Source organism: Sus scrofa, chromosome 1 (genome assembly GCF_000003025.6).
Source record: "Sus scrofa isolate TJ Tabasco breed Duroc chromosome 1, Sscrofa11.1, whole genome shotgun sequence".
Lineage (NCBI taxonomy): Eukaryota > Metazoa > Chordata > Mammalia > Artiodactyla > Suidae > Sus > Sus scrofa.
Genome location: NC_010443.5, coordinates 128,406,388 through 128,426,380, shown reverse-complemented (window position 1 = coordinate 128,426,380; position 19,993 = coordinate 128,406,388). Strand labels below are relative to the sequence as shown.

The following is a 19,993-nucleotide window of genomic DNA, read 5'->3' as shown; positions in this document are numbered from 1 at the left end:
CCAATATTGGTACCTAATTCATAGGACTGTTGTGAGGATTAAGTGAGTAAAGATACATAAAGTACTTAATGCCTGGCACATATAAATATTCATTAAATATTAGCCTTTTTATCATTATTATTCCAAGGGTATTTTATTTAAAACAAATTTTTTTTGTCCTTTTTTTGTCTTTTTAAGGCCATACCTGTGGCATATGGAGGTTTCCCAGGCTAGGAGTCAAATAAGCCGGTGGGTTACACCGCAGCCACAGCCATGCCAGACCCGAGCCATGTCTGTGACCTACATCACAGTTCATGGCAATACCAGATCTTTAACCCACTGAGCGAGGCCAGGGATCAAACCCCCGAGTCCTCATGGATGCTAGCTGGGTTTGTTAACTGCTGAGCCATGACAGGAACTCCTCGAAGAGTATTTTAAAAACAAAGCAGTTAATGGGAGTTCCATTGTGGCTCAACAGTAATAAACCCAACTACTATCCATAAGGACGAAGATTCGATCCCTGGCCTTGCTCAGTTGGTTAAGGATCTGGCGTTGCCGGGAGCTGTGGTATAGGTCACAGATGCAGCTCAGATCTGGTGGTGGTGTGGCTGTGGCGTAGGCCAGTGGCTATAGCGCCAACTCAACCCCTAGCCTAGGAACTTCCATATGCTGCAGATGCAGCCCTAAAAAGACAAAAATAAATAAATGAAGCAGTTAACTCCTGATACAATATAAGAAGTACAATAAATTACCTAATTAGTACTCTAGCCAAGAAAATGTTTAACAAGAACCTAATCATATGGCAACAATTAGACAAGTTCCAATGTAAGACACTGTACAGGACAACTGGCCCGCAGTCTTCAAAAAAGTTATTGCCACAGGAAAAATAAAAAGGAAAAGGCAGGCGACTATTATAGATTAAAACAGATATAACAAAAACAACGTATGAAACATAACTGGATCCTAAATGGGAAAAAAAAATCAAGCTTGGAGCTCCCATCATGGCGCAGTGGTTAACAAATCCGACTAGGAACCATGAGGTTGCGGGTTTGGTCCCTGCCCTTGCTCAGTGGGTTAAAGATCCGGCGTTGCCGTGAGCTGTGGTGTAGGTTGCAGACGTGGCTCGGATCCCGCGTTGCTGTGGCTCGGACCTAGGCCGTAGGCCGGTGGCTGCAGCTCTGATTCGACCCCTAGCCTGGGAACCTCCATATGCCGTGGGAGTGGCCCAAGAAATAGCAAAAAAAAAAAAATTCCTCATTTTGGATTCCCGTCGTGGCGCAGTGGTTAACGAATCCGACTAGGAACCATGAGGTTGCGGGTTCGGTCCCTGCCCTTGCTCAGTGGGTTAAGGATCCGGCGTTGCCGTGAGCTGTGGTGTAGGTTGCAGACGCGGCTCGGATCCTGCGTTGCTGTGGCTCTGGCGTAGGCTGGCGGCCACAGCTCCGATTAGACCCCTAGCCTGGGAACCTCCATAAGCCGCAGGAGAGGCCCAAGAAATAGCAAAAAAAGACAAAAAAAAAAAAAAAAAAAAAAAAAATCAAGCTAAAAAGAGACATTTGGGAGTTCCTGTCATGGCATAGCAGAAACTAATCCAACTAGGAACCATGAGGTTGTGGGTTCAATCCCTGGCTTGCTCAATGGGTTGGGGAATCTGCCATTGCCATGAGCTGTGGTGTAGGTCGCAGGCGCATCTCAGATCCTGTATTGCTGTGGCTGTGGTGTAGTCCGGCAGCTGTAGCTCAGATTCCCCTAGCCTGGGAACCTCCATATGCCGCAGGTACGGCCCTAAAAAAAAAACAAAACAAAACAAAAAAGCAAAAAAAAAAAAAAGAGAGAGAGAGACATTTTGAAAGCAACTGGGGAAGCTGAGATATGAGTTTATTATTAGGTGACATTCCTGAATTATTATTATCTTAAATATATAATGATGATAGATATATAAAGACTATGTCCTTAGTTTTAGAAAACGCATTTGGAAATATTTAAGGATGAAATATCATGATGCCTGCATCCTACTTTCCAATAGTTCAGCAAAGAGAAATGGAGATAGAAAGATAGAGAAAATGAGCATTGTGGCCATGTGCTAACCAAAAATTTAAAAATAGACAAAGGAGCCAACCTGGCATGTAAAAACCTAGGTTGAATCAATGGGTAAATGGTTAAATTGTGATCTGACCAAATAAGGCTAAAAAATACAACCTCACTCCCAAACTTCTTTTAGATAGTCTTTTTTCTAATTACATAAATATGAAAAGAAACGCTCAAAAAGGTATTTATTAAATAATACATACCCCCTGAGAGTTCTATGGGTTTTCCCCTGTGCTGGGTTAAGGTGGTGGATTTCTGGACACAGGCCGATAATACCATGGCATTATTTTCTATTTTCACCTCTTGTTCTTCTTGGCAGAGGATGCATGTCAGCACCTCCTTTTCAGTAACAGACGGCCCCCGTTTAGGACCCAAAGCAATTCTAGAGTAGTCACTGACTCCTGGGGTGCTACCAAGAGAAACGACCAGAAATGAGGACACATGTTTTGGTTACTTGTCTTTATATTTTGGTAGATTTTGAGTAACTGCAGGGCAAGAACTTTAAGAATAAAAATAATGAAATAAAAATGATATTTAGCAATATTAGCTTAAAATCTTCCCCCCTGATTTTTCTGTCTTTTATCAGTTAATTTGCTTACTTAGAAAATACATTCTGTGTTACTAAGTGGAAAAAAAAAATGCATATGACAAAGTATAATGATATTATAATTTTATTTAACTTATTGTACCAAGAAGCTGGGTTATCTTTTTCTGATTATAAAAGTAAAATGGAGTTCCTGTCGTGACTCAGTGGTTAACGAATCTGACTAGGAACCATGAGGTTGTGGGTTCGATCCCTGGTCTTGCTCAGTGGGTTAAGGATCCAGTGTTGCCATGAGCTGTGGTGTAGGTTGCAGATGCGGCTCAGATTCCCCGTTGCTGTGCCTGTGGCGTAAGCCAGCAGCTACAGCTCCAGTTATACCCCTAGCCTGGGAACCTCCATATGCCATGGGTGAGGCCCCAGAAAAGGCAAAAAGACACACACATATACACACACACACAAAAGTAACATGTGCTTAAGAAATTTTGGAAAGTCTAGGAAAGTGTAAAGAAAAAATAAAAATCATTATAATCTCACAGCCTAGAGAAAGCCACTTATATATATCCTTCCAGTATGCTATTTATAAAACATTTTTATAAGTATTTGAGATCACACTACATATACAGTTTGTGTCCTGCTTGATTCACTTATAGATTAGCTGTTTTCTCCATGTTATTAAAATTCCTTCAGAAATATTATTTTTTTTTGCCACACCCACAGCATGCGGCAGTTCCCAAAGCAGGGACTGAACCAGCACCGTAGTTACAACCTGCACCACAGCTGTGGCAACAATGATCTTTAACCTGCTGCACCACGAGGGAAATTCCAGAAACATTATTTTTAATGGCGACAGAGTACTCTCACTGTATGTGTCATAACAGTTTTATCTATTCACTCTTATTAGGCTTTTAGTTTGTATTCTATTTTTGTTGCTGTTAAAATTAAAAACGTACATCTTGGAGTTCCCATTGTGGCTCAGTGGTAATTAACCCGACTAGCATCTAAGAGGATGCAGGTTCAATCCCTGGCCTCGCTCAGGTTAAAGATCCAGTGTTGCCATGACCTGTGGTGTAGGTCACAGACATGGTTCAGATCTGACATTGCTGTGGCATAGGCCAGCGTCTATAGCTCCAATTCAACCCCCAGCCTAGAAACTTCCATATGCCACTGGTGCAGTCCTTAAACAAAAAAATCCCCCCAAAAACATACATCTTAGTGATTTAGCAATTCTTGAGATGTACTCAATGTGTACAATAATAATATAATAAATAATAGCAAATACTTATAAGCACTAATTGTAATGTGAGGCACTGTTTCAAATACTTTAAGTTATGCTACCTCATTTAATACTTCCAATGATTCTATAAGGTAGGTACTATTATTACCTCCATTTTTCACATGAAGAAACTGAGGCCTAGAAATGATAAGAGACTTAACTAATGATTCAGCATTACGAAGTAATCAGGCCAGGATTTAACCCAGATGATCTGACTTCAAAGGCCATGGCTGTACAATATTGCCTTTGTATTTGTGCAAGAAACTCCCTGAAATATCGCAGGTCCTCCAACAAACTGGAAATATCATAAATGGTCATCATCAATGTAAGTGAAATTACATAATACAGAATGTTATGCAGTTTTTAAAAGGTAGGTCTCAGCTAGATGTGGTACCACCTTCTAGGAGGCATCCAGCAATATGTGGGTAAGCTTTACCTTTTGGTTATCATAAAGACTATTGGACTTAAGTGGATGAGGGGCCAGAGATGCTAAATGTTCTGCAATTCACGAAGCATGAAAAAGAACTGCTGCCCAAATGTCAAGAATGAGAAATACTGAGCTTGTTTTATATTTAAGAACATATATATACAGATTTCCAAGACATAGTATTAAATGAAAATGAGAAATTAAAGAATCAAACATACACAATACCATTTATGCAAATAAAACAAAAAGCTGAATGACATTATTTAATTTCTATAGTTATATATATTTATATGTAACAGCAAAAATTCTGATAAGCTATGGATAAAACTTATAACCACAGTATCTCTATGGAAGGGCAGAAAGGGATCCAGGGTCCAAGATTTAGGCCAGTGTTCAAATGGAACTTTAGCTTTATCGCTAACATTTTTTTTTTTTTTTTTTTTCTTTTTAGGGCCACATCTGAGGCATATGGAAGTTTTCAGGCTAGGGGTCGAATTGGAGCTGTAGCCGCTGGCCTACACCACAGCCACAGCAATGCCAGATACAAGCCGTGTCTGCAACCTACACTGCAGCTCACAGCAATGCCAGATCCTTAACCCACTGAGTGAGGCCGTGGATACTAGTCAGGTTCATTACTGCTAAGCCACAATGGGAACGCCCTCTAACATTTGATTTTAAAAATGAAAATGTGTTAATATAACTGTAAGTAAAATTTTGTTTTAAAACATGTAAGAGAATATATCTGTGACCCTGGGGTAGGAAAAGCCTTCTTAAGAAACAAAAAGTTAAAACTCTAAAAGATTGACAAATGTCTTTATCAACTTTGAAGACTTCACTATGGCAGGAGTTCCCATCGTGGCGCAGTGGTTAACGAATCCGACTAGGAACCATGAGGTTGCGGGTTCGGTCCCTGCCCTTGCTCAGTGGGTTAAGGATCCGGCGTTGCCGTGAGCTGTGGTGTAGGTTGCAGACGCGGCTCGGATCCCACGTTGCTGCGGCTCTGGTGTAGGCCGGTGGCTACAGCTCCGATTCAACCCCTAGCCTGGGAACCTCCATATGCCGCAGGAGCGGCCAAAGAAATAGCAAAAAGACAAAATAAATAAATAAATAAATAAAAGACTTCACTATGGCAAAAATTTCTTAATTGATGTTAAATTAAGCAGGGAAAAATATGGGAAACATGCAACAAAATTTAATATCCATAATTTTAAAAGGACTTCTACAAATCATTTAGATAAGAGTAAAGAACCCAATAGAGATGAACAAAGGATAATAAAAGGTAATTCTCAAGGCAAAATCTAACAGATTAGTGAATAATCATAAGAAATGATGTTCAACAGTACTAACCAGGGAATTTCAGAATGGCACAAATTTATAATTTTGGTTATATCAAATATTTTCAAGTACTGATAATTTTAAGTATTTGTGAGGATGAAATAAGCAGGCACTCTTCATACACCGCTAGGAGTAGGAACTGGTTAAACTACTTTGGAGGGTAATGTGGCAGTATCTATTAAAATTTTAAATAATTATGACCCAGCCCTTTCACTTATTAAATTCCACTCTTGAGAAGTACTTGTATACATGCACAAGGGGGCACATAAAAAATATTCTGATACATTATTTGTAATACAGAAAAATTAGGAAATAAAGGAAAAAAACTTTAATGTCCAAAATCTGATAAATGAAGTATTATAAATCCATACTATGGATTACTATGCAACAGCCATAAAGAATGATGTAGAATTTATACTACAGATCTAACAGTATTGACATGACATGCTTTGAGTGAAAAAGCAAGTTGCAGAACAAAAGTTATGGTAAAATTTTAAAAAGTCACGTTATTATTTACGTAAATATATTTATAAATGCACAGAAAGATGCCTAGAACAATAGTTATTTACTACAATAAGTATCTGTGGAGAAAGATGAGGAATGCAGAGAATGGTTTAAGTGGACTTACTGTGTTATATGAGTTGTTTTAAATGAGAACACATATGTAATTTTATGTGTACAATCAGGAAATAAAAATATATTATGAAAGCATTAGTGCCATTAATTAACTCAGTACATTTCTGCTTACATTCTCTTGTTTGAATAAACCATAGAGAAGTTTCTTTTTCATTACTTCCTACGTATTTTGTTAATATGTACCATTGAGAGGATGTGGACTTCTGCTTGTTTAAAGTTTTGTATTAGTTTCCAGTTTTATTACTACAGTCATCCAAAGATAGCCTACCTTCATTTTTAAAAAATATTTAAAATAGGAGTTCCCGTCGTGGTGCAGTGGTTAACGAATCCGACTAGGAACCATGAGGTTGCGGGTTCGATCCCTGCCCTTGCTCAGTGGGTTAAGGTTCCGGCGTTGCCATGAGCTGTGGTGTAGGTTGCAGACGCGGCTCGGATCCTGCGTTGCTGTGGCTCTGGCGTAGGCTGGCAGCTACAGCTCCGATTAGACCCCTAGCCTGGGAACCTCCATATGCCGCGGGAGCGGCCCAAGAAATGGCAAAAAGACAAAAAAAAAAAATATTTAAAATATAAAATCTATATTCTTTTTTAGCATACTCAGCTTCAGGATACAGACATATTAAATAGAGTATAATGTTCCTACTATTATTACAAAGCACAATTTCCTAAAAGTACCACAACACACATTTTTAAAGAGTAGTGAAGTCTGTTTTTAAAAATAAATTTATTAATAAAAATAAGTAAAAATAAGCTTATGAGGTATTTTCAATATTTAACTGGAATGCTTTTCAAAGTACCATCGTCTCCTCCCTTTTCTCACTGTATCTCCGTAACAGGCCACAAAGCACTGCTCTCAGAAAGTTAACTAATTTCCCCAAAAGCACATCAGTCACAGAAATAAAACACCAGATTTAATGGTTCCCATTCCAAAGTGTTCTCCATGACTGTAACTATAGGCACTGTCTTCTTTTTCAGAAAAAAAGAATAACTAAGACTATCTTTTTCCAGTGAATTTTTTTTCAGTCTTTAATAACAGCAGTCATTTTGTCAGAACTCCTAAAAATAATGAGGAATATATGAACTGATATATAAATGTGTAGCCAAAAAAGCCCATGCACAGCAGTTCCTGTTGTGGCTCAGTAGGTTAAGAACCCAACTAGTATCCATGAAGATGTGGGTTCAATCTCTAGCCTTGACCACTGGGTTAGGTCTCCAGCGTTGCCACAAGCTGGGGCATAGGTTACAGATGCAGCTTGGATCTGGTGTTGCTGTGGCTGTGGTGTAGACTTCAGCTTCAGCTCCAATTTGACCCCTAGCCTGGGAATTTCCATATGTCTCAGGAGTGGCTATTAAAAAAAAAAAAAAAGCCCATGCATATAAGATAACAGAAGCTGATTTCTATCTTTTCTGTTTCCCTCTTCAGGTCTTTCCGTGCATAAAGGTTCCCAACAAATTTCATGGCACACCTGAATGATTTATCAACATAAAATTACATCCAATAAGTACCTTAGAGGCTTCATCGTGCTCTTCCTAGCTTAAAAACAGTGTTATTTGTCTTACTTTAAAATATATTTTGAAAAACCATTTTTTAAAGTGAATATGTAATTTTTCCACTAAGAAAGTTGCTAATTTTTACTTTTGCTTTGTTTTACCTTTCTTCCTCCATAATGGAGTCTTCTTTCCCAGACATTTCTGATGTACTGTCATACATAAGTTTGTGAGTTTCAATGAAGTTTTTTTGTAAGGCAGACATCTGAGCCATGATCTTCTGACGATGTAGCCTAGCAGCTTCAGCTTTTCTTTTTCTTTCTGCCTTTTCTTTATCATGAATAATCTGGTTATTAAGAGATCACAAAAATTAGGAAAGATTTATTATTATTATTTTTTTTTTGTCTTTTTAGGGCTGCACCCACGGCATGTGGAGGTTCCCAGACTAGGGGTCTAATTGGAGCTATAGCTACTGGCCTGTGCCAGAGCCACGGCAATGCCAGAACCAAGCCACGTCTGCGACCTACACCACAGCTCACGGCAATGCTGGATCCTTAACCCACTGAGTGAGGCCAGGGATCGAACCCGCATCCTCATGGTTCCTAGTTGGATTCGTTTCTGATGAGGCATGACTGGAACTCCAGGAAAGATTTATTGTTAAAATTTAGGGAGTTCCCGCTGTGGCGCAGTGGTTAACCAATCCGACTAGGAACCATGAGGTTGCGGGTTCGATCCCTGCCCTTGCTCAGTGGGTTAAGGTTCCGGCGTTGCCATGAGCTGTGGTGTAGGTTGCAGACGCGGCTAGGATCCCGTGTTGCTGTGGTTCTGGCGTAGGCCTGTGGCTACAGCTCCGATTAGACCCCTAGCCTGGAAACTTCCACATGCCGCGGGAGCGGCCCAAGAAATAGCAAAAAGACAAAAAAACAAAAAACAAAACAAAACAAAACAAAAAACTTAAAAAAAAAAAATTTACATGTACTGTTCAGTCAGGCAAAATTTCCTAAAGAAAGCCTAGATTCAATCTGATGCCTCAAAATTAACATACAGGCTCCATCACATCACACAACAAACTACTCCTTTGGTTATTTCAATGATTTAACTTAAAAGGCCATGTACCTTAAATATCTAACAAACTGCCTTTTATATTCAATGCAGTACATTAAAAAACAAAATTAAATGATACAAAATTTTAATTTGTCAATCATTTAACCTTTGACATTTAATCAAAGCCAACTTGATGATGCTTAACAGTTACTCCTAAATGCACTAAGAATGACAACTTTAACATTACTGAGATGAATTGGTGTCCTTTTGTTTAACTTAAGTCCAGTGTTTTCCTTTCAGGAAAGACAGTTAATAACCACAAGTAATAATATTCTAATAATTTTAAGATTAGAATCATCAAAACCTAATTCATTATCATGGAAATTCATAATCTAAATATTACTTCATTTCATTGAATCTAAGATGCACCATTATCTTGTGTTCCACTAAGAATGCTAATTAAATAATAAGCCATGCATAATACATATTCCAATTTCAGATATTAAAATATTTCAAAAATTAATAAAATAAGGTATTTTCAACAGAGTTCCAATATACATCAATTTCTTCTGCTTCTGTAAAACATATATATTATATTGGATATTAGATAATTATGCGTCAAGTACCACTAAACCCTGTGGTATGGAAACATAATCAGCAAAAGAAGAGAGACACTATATGCTTTACAATAAATAGGTTCCTTCTAACAAAAAAGCAGCTCCCTTACACTAGTAAAGTTCAAAGACAGAGATGAACAGTCAACATTATTATAATGTTATTACCTCATCATTCTTAATAGATTCTGATCCTGATGTAGTTGCTACAATTAAACAAGATTTTTCTCTCAACCGCTTCACGGTATCAAACATCTGTGAAAAACAGATGAAATGTTAAAGAAGATTTGGTTAGACAAAACAGAAAAATTCACTCATCTGATTTTGTCATCATGTCTCCAAAGGTCTGACTTAAATATAAGATATGTAAACATAAATAGCTTAAGTTTGTACAAATGACTCCTGACTTTGATAAACACCTCCCCTAGTCGATTAGCAATCCAGCTAATGAGAAGATTGGAGAGAGCAGAATCAGCTGAATCAGCATGCAGGTGTGAGCACACCTCTGCTTCTGCTAGGGAAAAACACATTTTTAAAAAATAACATTTTTTAGGAGTTCCCATTATGGCAGAGCGGAAACGAATCCGACTAGGAACCATGAAGTTGCGGGTTTGATCCCTGACCTTACTCAGTACGTGAAGGATCCAGAGTTGCCATGAGCTGTGGTGTAGGTCGAAGACTCAGCTCGGATCCTGTGTTGCTGTGGCTGTGGTGTGGGCTGGCAGTTATAGCTCCAATTTGACCCCTAGTCTGGGAACCTTCACATGCTGCAGGTGTGGCCCTGAAGCAAATAATAATAATAATATTTTTAATGCAAAGATATGGACAGTGAGTATGGAAAGTGAAAGCTTTTCTTCCTGATGCCAGTCCCTCTTCCCCAAATTAACTAAATTAAAGATAATTAGGGAGTTCCTGCTGTGGGCAGTGGGTTAAAAATCCAACTGCAGTGGCTTGGGTCACTGCAGAGGTATGGATTTGACCCCTGGCTTGGAGCAGTGGGTTAAAGGACCTGGTGTTGCCACATCTGTGGTGTAGGCAGCAGCTGAGGCTCGGATGCAATCCCTGGTCTAGGAACTTTCCTATGACCCAGGTGCAGTTATTTTAAAAAAACAAAAACAAAAATAAAGATAATTAGTATTTCTTGGCAAGAAAAAAATGAAAATATATATTTCTTTATATTTATGTATATTCTTGTTAAAAAGTGATCCTACTATAAACACTGTTTCCTACTTTCTTTTTTCACATAATCATTTAATTTTTTTTTGGCTGCACCTGTGACATATGGAAGTTCTCAGGCTAGGGATCTAATGTGAACCATAGCTGCGGCAATGCCAGATCCTTAGTCCACTGCACCAGGCTGGGGATCGAACCCAAGTCACTAAAGAAACACCACCAGATCCTTAACCTACTGTGCCACAGTGGGAACTCCAATTGTTTATCTTAGAGATGCTCCCACAACAGCTTAGACAGATTTATCCCACTCTTTTTTTGCCCGAGTGTTATGGTTTTATTAATACAAATACAACGTGCACATGAGCTGTGTACTCACTTTCTTCACTGCACAACCTAGCACTAGGATTAGTGACCGCTGGCCAGCTAGGCTGCTCTTTCCACATGGCTTTGTGGTTCTCAGAGGAGACGTTGTAAGCAGTCTAAGTACACTAAAATTTGCTGCACATCACAGCACTTCAAGCTCCTTGAGGTTGTGGACCAGGAACCCCCAGAAGCCACCAGGCAGCATGTGCTTTGTTTCCTTGTTGTTCCCATCCAGATCTGACCCTTAAGTCTTCTGAGTGCCCCACTGTCAATGATTCTGGGTTCCTGCCAGTTACACTTATTCTTGACATACTGGCCTGACCAGTGCTGCATGAACTTCTTGGTGCTCTTTTTGGTGATCTTCGGCTTCATGAGAACGGCCATGACACTGAGTAGGAGACGGCTGCCACCTCCACAAGCAGTGCCAAAGAAAAGCTATCTCATTCTTTTTAGCAAATATCAAGGTTTCCAAAAGAGTACTGAACATCCATAAAACTTACTTAAATTTTGAAAGAGCCTCAGTCTCCTGCGGAAAAACCCCCACAAGGAACTTACGATACAATTTTACATTAACCATTTAGGTAAAATACCTAAGGTTTATAATAAGAAATACTTGTGCTTTTTATATATTTTGACAATGAACTTTGTTATCCTAATAGAAAAGGGACTTTCAGGAACAAATCTCCAACTTAGTCCACAGATATAAATACTGGACTAAATGACAGTTTGACTTACTTTTCTGAGGTATCATTGGTTTATAACATTATATATGTTTCACATGTACAGTATTTCTTTCTGTCTGCCTTTTTTTGCTTTTTAGGGCTGCATCTGTCTGTCTGTCTGTCTTTCTTTTTTTGCTTTTGGCTTTTTAGGGCAGCATCTGCGGCATCTGTGGTATATGGAAGTTCCCAGGCCAGGGGTTGAATCAGAGCTGCAGCTGCTGGCCTATGCCACAGCCATAGCAATGTGGGATCCGAGCTGTGTCTGCGACCTAAACTGCAGCTCATAGCATGCTTGATCCTTAACCCACTGAGCAAGACCTGGGGTCCTCATGGATACTAGTTGAGTTCATAACCTGCTGAGCCAGTTGAGTTCATAACCTGCTGAGCCACAAGCAGAACTCCCCTGTATGTTGTATTTCTACATTTCTAAATACTACAACATGCTCACCACCAAAAGCTTAGTTTGCATCCATCACCACACAGATGAACCCCTTTACCCATTTCACTCTCCCCTACTCCCTTCCCTCTGATAATCACAACTCTGTTCAATCTGTGTTTGTTTTTGTTTGGTTCAATCTGTTAATTAATTTAACATTCCACATATGACTGAAACCTACAGAACAGTTACCTACTTCTTTTGTTTTTGTTTTATATTTTAAAGTGATCATATTGGTAAGTTTAACTAAAATACCAAATATTCATGAAATCTATTTCAAGAGAAATCCTGATAATAACAGCATTATTTTATGGTTACATTTCAAATTACATAATGCTTATTTAAGGAGTATCTCCGATGAAGTAAGAACAAAGACTGACTGCTACAAGTACAAATCATGACAAAGATCTCCACCTGATAGGAATGTGAAAAATAACCACCCTATATTCTAATCATCAAAACAATATCTAGGGAGTTCCTGTTGTGGCACAGCGGAAATGAATCCAACTGGGAGCCATGAGGTTGTGGGTTTAATCACTTCACTCAGTGGGTTGGAGATCTGGCGTTGCCGTGAGCTGTGGTGTATGTAGGTTGCAGACACAGCTCAGATCCTGCATTGCTGTGGCTGTGGTGTAGGCTGGCAGCTGTAGCTACAATTTGACCCCTAGCCTGGGAACCTCCATATGCTGGGGTGTGACCCTAAAAAGCAAAAACAAAACAAAACAAAAAAATATCTAGCTGATAACATAAAAATATTTTAATAAATACAGTGAAAAGAAGATCCACAACCCTGCCTTCAAGTTTCCATGCAGAGGCCTTTCCATTACAGTTACATTCCTGTCCCCTCTCCCTACCTATTCATTCCTCCCCAAAGGCACTGCCCTCTACCCAACAGTTCAAGCTCCAAATTCAAGAGTCATCTCTGACTCCTTGATTTCTCTCATTCCTTTCATCAAATCTATCAGCAAGATCTACAGCTTCTACAATCACATTAACTTGAATCAGTCCAGCTTCTTGCCATCTGCATCCTAGCCTAGGTCATACTGCTTTCTCACCAGGATTACTGCAATAATCTTCTAATGGTTTTCCTCTTGTTCCTATAATCTACTTGTCCCAGCAGCCAGAGTGATCTTTAAAAATGTAGATCAAATTATGTCACTTAAAATTCTTCAATGATTTCCTATTGTCCTCAAAAATGAAATCTGCCACCTTACCCTGACCTATAAGACCTGGCCCCTGGCTGTTCCTCTGATCTTGCTGTCTGCCTTTCCCTCCCTCTCCCATCATGTTCTACTCACACTGGCCTTCTTTGTGGCCACCTTTGTGGCCCTCAGCAAAAGCTGAGTGAGCTTTTGCATCGCTGTTCCCTTGTTCTGGAGTACTTTTCCAGATTGCTGTTAGACTGGCTCCATGTCATTCAGTTTCAATGTCACTGTCTAAAAGAAGCCTTTTCTGGAGTTCCTGTCGTGGCTCAGTGGTTAATGGATCCGACTAGGAGCCATGAGGTTGCGGGTTCGATCCCTGCCCTTGCTCAGTGGGTTGAGGATCCGGTGTTGCCATGAGCTGTGGTGTAGGTCACAGACATGGCTCGGATCTGTCATTGCTGTGGCTCTGGTATAGGCCGGCGGCTACAGCTCCGATTTGACCCCTAGCCTGAGAACCTCCATGTGCCATAGGAGCGGCCCTAGAAAAGGCAGGAAGACAAATAAATAAATAAAAATAAAATAAAAGAAGCCTTTTCTGATTACCTGTCTTAAGTTACCCCATCCTAATCCACTGAACTACCCTGATGTTTTTTTGTTTGCTGTCTGTATGCTCCACAACAAGCACCTTACTTGTCTTGTTCAGAGTTTAGAAATGAGCATAGCACAGAGCAGGTATTCAACACTTGTTTACGAATAATGAAACAAATGCATAAATCCTAATTTATTAAAAAAAATCCCTTCACTAAAACATAGGGAAAACAGAATTACTAATATGAAAAATTACAACTGACCATTAAAATCAGTAGTAAATGATTTTATAATTGGCGAATACAGTAGTTTAATTTTAGAGGCAAGCAGGGGAAATATTTAAACCAAGATATGATCAGTTTATTTTTCAGGTTTACCTGGAGTATCCATGTAATCATATCCTTCTGGCCTTCTAACTGGGGAATTCCCTTGAGTTTTTCCAAAAGCATTTGTATATTCTGAGCATTCATGGCTGAACTTCCCAATCCTTTTTAAAACAAAAAAATTTGCATAATAAACAATATATTCATAATATGTTTAAGTTATAATTCAGTTAATGTTATTCACATTGATAACCAAAGTTTGCAAACCCTTAATTAGATTAATTTTTCAATGGAAAATCTGCAATTACAATAAAGTACTATAGTACTAAATTAAACAACTTGAAAAACCTGAATTACTTTAGGTCTCTTTTTTATATTTTCCATTGTGGCTACTAAGTGGAAAAGGGCTACCCTTGATGATCTGTCTCTTGCCTTTCCTCTACTTGGGTCACTGTCTAGTAAAAGTACTTACTGAGGACAAAAGCTCCCAAAAATATGAAAGTAGGAGCTGTCATAACCATAAACTGAATAGGTTTATGATGTATTCAAGGATCTAGAAAATAGTGTTTAAACAGAAAATGAGATGCTTTTCTCCTACTGGTCTTATAAATCAATGTTCCTAAAATGTGCTCTGAAAAAACTGTCTTAATCATGTAGTATTTAATAAAAATCTAATCTAAACCTATCCTGTTCTTACAAGTTGAAAGCAGTGCAAAACAAACACATTGTTATTCACTCAGACTTCTGCAATCATATTAAATTCAAGAACATGAGTATCATCTGTAAATGGATAGTGTGAATAATATGGATGATATAGCAGCAAATATTTGATAATATCTGAGATAAGGAATGAAAGAAACCATCAATGTATGCAACTCACTCCAAAAAGGGGGTGGGATCATGCAGTAAAAGGATTGTAGTGGGGATTAAAAAATATATTTGTATTACGGAAATTTTTCAAAACTAAAAAAGACAATTTCAGAATTTTCTGTTTTTAGGATTGACAGATTTAAACTCTATAGAGCTACACTTTCCATTAATAATTGGCAGTTAGCTGAAACTGTGTTGAAAATGATACTAAAACATACTTGAAGCCTTATGGTAAAAGTCAAATGTCACTTCTTCTTCAGGAGATTTCTGAAGCTGTTGCTTTTCTTCTAGTAAGCCCAATGCCAGAATATGAAATGCCTGAAAGAGGAAAATAGGACAAGATCTTTAAAATTGTGGTTCTTCAGGTAAATAAATTTTAAATGGAGATATAAAAATAAAAAATCTGACTGGTAAAAAATGTGCAAAGGTTATGAACAAGCAGTTCACAGATAAAGAAATGATACATATACATATGAGAAATGTTCAACACCACTTAAAATTAAAGAAATGTGAACTAAAACAAAATCACCCTATTTTTCACCTATCGAAATGGCAAAATTTTAGAGTTTTATAGTAAAATACAGAGCTAGCAAAGGTTCTGGGAAGCAGGCACTTTTAATCACAATGATGATTAGAAAGTAAATCAGGGAGTTCCCGTCGTGGCGCAATGGTTAATGAATCCGGCTGGGAACCATGAGGTTGCGGGTTCAGTCCCTGCCCTTGCTCAGTGGGTTAACGATCCGGCGTTGCCGTGAGCTGTGGTGTAGGTTGCAGACGCGGCTCAGATCTAGCGTTGCTGTGGCTCTGGCGTAGGCCAGTGGCTACAGCTCCGATTGGACCCCTAGCCTGGGAACCTCCACATGCCGCAGGAGCGGCCCAAGAAATAGCAAAAAGACAAAAAAAAAAAAAGAAAGTAAATCAGTGCTAATGTTTTGGACGCCAATTAGACAGTATCTATCAAAAAATGTATGGAGTTCCTATCATGGTTTGGTGGAAAGGAATCTGGCTAGTATTCATGAGGATGCAGATTCGATCCCTGGTTAAGGATCCAGCATTGCTGTGGCTGTGGTGTAGGCCAGTGGCTACAGCTCCGATTTGATCCCTAGCCTGGATACCTCCATATTCCGTGGGTGCAGCCCTAAAAAAAAAAGCAAAAGTAATGACCTAGTGTTAAAGAATTAGTATGATATATTCACTCAGGTATGCAAATATAACTGTACAATGATGTTAATTTTAGTGTTCTTTGTCAAAGACCTAAAAACAACCTAAATGTCTATTAATAGGAGACAGTTAAATGCATCATAAGATGTCCATATAATGGACTATGAATCTGTTAAGCACGAGGTAGGCCTATATGCACTAATGTGGGATGACTTCCAGAAGATAGAAAACTTTTAGGCAGGGCACTGGGAGGCAGGGAGAGAAATTTTAACTTTTGATTTCAAGTATATCTCTACAGGTTGAAATTTTTACTGGATATGTTTACTGCTGTTATACAAAATTTGAAATATACACAGTAAGATAGCATTTAGAGCCTCCAGACCAATAACATCCAAGGATAATTTAGCTAAGCAGGTTCTAAATAAATATTACAGCTACCAAAGGTGACATTATCAATTTATCTCTAATAAGAGTATCAAGAAAAAAAAATAGCTGCTTCCATTTAATGAGCTAATTCTACAACTCAATGAAATGACTATATTTAAACCCATTTGAGCAGTGAGGTTTACTCCTTAACTGGGAAGTGGGGTAATCCAAGATTCAAGCCTAGACCTGCTTGTCTTCAATCTTTATTATACTGTCTCCTTATAATACAAGTGAAATAAATGATACAGAAAATTGTTATGATAATTACATGCCAATTCATTATTAGCAGGAATAGGTTTTCTTCTTCTTCTTCTTTAAACTATAAACGATTCCCAAGAATAAGGATCCTAAAAACTTGAGGATGTGTCACTGTGCCATATCTAAGCTATTTTTAATGACCCTTAGGTCTCAGGTACTCTAGTTGTAGTTCTGACTGAAGCCAGTTAACCAGGGATCTTCTCCAGATCCTCAAGAATTCTATGAAGTAGCTAAAGTATCTGACATAGAGAAAAAATTTTAGGTATACATACCATCTGAAGCATCCCTTCAGTCCATAAGTTAGAATCTGGGTCTACAGCCCGCTCAAATATGGTCCTGAGAATGTACATCATAACATCACAATTGAGAAGGTTAACCACTTTGCTGAAAGCAGGGCAGAATTCAGGAGGTGGTGGTGGTGGTAATGCTAAAATGGGTCAAGATCAGAAGAGAAAAACAGGTACATTTTTATTTGGGTTATCTTACATGCTAAATTGCAAATGTCAGGATCACATATATTATATGCAAAACAACACATGATCTTCACTACCTTTAAAGCACTGAAAATATCAATGTCAAGGGAAATATAAGTCACTATGTAAGTCACCCAAAATAAACTCCACTTGTCAAAAATTTTAAATTCTCTCATGACTGATATAGGTGAATAAGAAACAAAGGGTTCTCTGCACTTAGCTGCATTAGCTGCCAGCTCTCAAAAAACAAAAACACTGTATGTTTTGCTAATACAAAACAGAATATAGTCAAAATGAGTCAATCCAGAATCTTTTTTACCTTCATCTTTGTTTTCCTGTTTTCTCCTTTTCTTCTGCATATGTTCAGCCTATTAAGAAAAAAAAGGTCTATTTTTAAATACTCTGCTTAACAAGCATGAAACCAGTGGAATACTTGGAAGCAGGCAAGAAAGCTCCACAAACCTACCAAATGACTTCTTATACTGAAACATGTTTTCAGATGCTACCTTATCCCAGAAACAAAATAGCTATCCCAGAGAAGGCCATTGCAAAATAGATGGGAAATATCCTTTATCAGCAATTTAGTCCCCATTCTTTCAGTCAACAATATTCACCTAGTGTCTATTATACACAAGGCATTGTACTATGAATTAGTAATTATTCATTTTATAAGGACAAAGCCAGATATCACCTTAACTAAGTGATCAAACTTACATCACCCCTTAATGGGACAAATAAACATTATGTGCCTAGTGATGTGATGTAATATATCACTTATGTAGTATTCTTGCTTCAAAATACTTAACTTAAATCTAATCATGAGAATACAGTCAAACATATGCAGAATAGAAGGTATTCTAAAAGACAACTCACCTACTATATAGAAATGTCAATGTTACAAAAGACAATAAAGTACATGATCTTTGATTGGATTCTCCTACCCTTAAGACAATTAAAAACAATATTTTTGGAGGAGCCATAAAAGACCAAGAATTGCCAAAGCAATCCTGAGGAAAAAGAACAAAGGTGGAGGAAAAACTCTCACAGACTTCCCACAATACAACAAAGCTACAGAAATCAAAACAGCATACTATTGGCACAAAAACAAACATATGGATCAGTGAAACAGAACAGAGATCCCAAAAATAAACCCACACTCCTGTGATCAATTAATCTTCAACAGAAAAGGCAAGAATATACAATGGAGAAAAGACAGTCTCTTCTACAAGTGTTGTTGGGAAAGCTGGGCAGGTGCATGCAAATGAATGAAATTAGATATTCCCTCATGCCATACATAAAAATAAACTCAAAATGGCTTAATGACTTAAATATAAGATATGACACATAAAACTCCTAGAAGAGAATATAGGCAAAACATTCTAACATAAATTGTACCGATGTTTTTTTAGGTCCATCTCCCAAAGCAACAGGAATAAAAGCAGAAATAAATGAATGGGACCTAATCAAACTTACAAGCATTTGCGAAGTAAAGGAAACCATAAACAAAATGAAAAGACAAACTAGGCACTGGAAGAAAATATTTGCAAGCAAAGTGACCCAGGGATTCATCTCCAAAATATACAAACAGCTCATACTTCAATAATTAAAAACAAATAACCCAACCCAGAAGATTTGAATAGACATTTTTCCAAAGAAGACATACAGATGGCCAAAAACCACATGCATAGATGATCCACATCACTAATTATTTGAGAAATGCAAATCAAAACTATAATGAAGTATTGCTTCACACTGGTCAGAAGAACCATCATTAGAAAGTCTACAAATAAAAATGCTGGAGAGGGTGTGGAGAAAAGAGAACCCTCCTACACTGTTGTTTGGAATGTAAATTAGTATAGCCACTATAGAAAAACAAACGGAGGTTCCTTAAAAAACTAAAAATAGGACCACCATGTAATTCAAGAATTCCACTCTTGGAAAACCCAGAGAAAACCAAAATTTGAAAAGATACACACACCCCAATGTTCACTGCAGCACTATTTACAATAGCCAAGGCAGGGATGCAATAAACGCCCATTGATGGAGGAATGGATAAAGAAGATGTGGTGTATATATATATATATATATATATATATATATATATATATATACACACACAATGGAATATTATTCAGCCATAAAAGAGAATGAAATAATGCCATTTGCAGCAACATGGATGCAAGCAGAGATTATCATACTAAGTAAAGTTAGACACTGAAAGACAAACATCGTATGATATCATTTATATGTGGAACCTAAAAAAAGGATACAAACGAACTTATCTGCAGAACAGAAATGATTCACAGACTTTGAAAAACTTATGGTTACCAAAGGGGACAGGTGCAGAGGGGGAGGGAGAGTGGACTTGGGGTTGGGGCATATGCACACTGAGGTATAAGGAATGACTGGCGAACGGGGACATGCTATAGAGCACAGAGAACTCTACCCAATATTCTGGGATAATCTACGTGGAAGAAGAACCTGAAAGAGAGTGGATGTGTATACATATATAAGCCAATCACTCTGTTGTACAGCAGAAATTATCACAACCTTGTAGATCAACTATACTTCAATAAAACTTTAAAAATAGAATGACATAAGTGAACTTATTTGTGAAACAGAAATAGACA

General features: G+C 38.0%; 1 protein-coding gene across 4 annotated transcripts in view; it reads right to left on the bottom strand.

The window, feature by feature from the left end:
• UBR1 (ubiquitin protein ligase E3 component n-recognin 1) overlaps window positions 1-19,993 on the bottom strand; it is a 155,020-nt gene that overhangs the window by 47,950 nt on the left and 87,077 nt on the right. For all 4 annotated transcript variants that reach the window (XM_021097089.1, XM_021097096.1, XM_021097091.1 and 1 more), the window contains 7 exons: window positions 17,683-17,731; window positions 17,163-17,317; window positions 15,264-15,363; window positions 14,230-14,339; window positions 9,594-9,680; window positions 7,932-8,113; window positions 2,271-2,476 (listed from right to left, as the gene is read on the bottom strand). In XM_021097089.1, coding sequence (XP_020952748.1) covers window positions 2,271-2,476; window positions 7,932-8,113; window positions 9,594-9,680; window positions 14,230-14,339; window positions 15,264-15,363; window positions 17,163-17,317; window positions 17,683-17,731 — 889 coding nt within the window. The remainder of the gene's footprint in view (window positions 1-2,270; window positions 2,477-7,931; window positions 8,114-9,593; window positions 9,681-14,229; window positions 14,340-15,263; window positions 15,364-17,162; window positions 17,318-17,682; window positions 17,732-19,993) is intronic.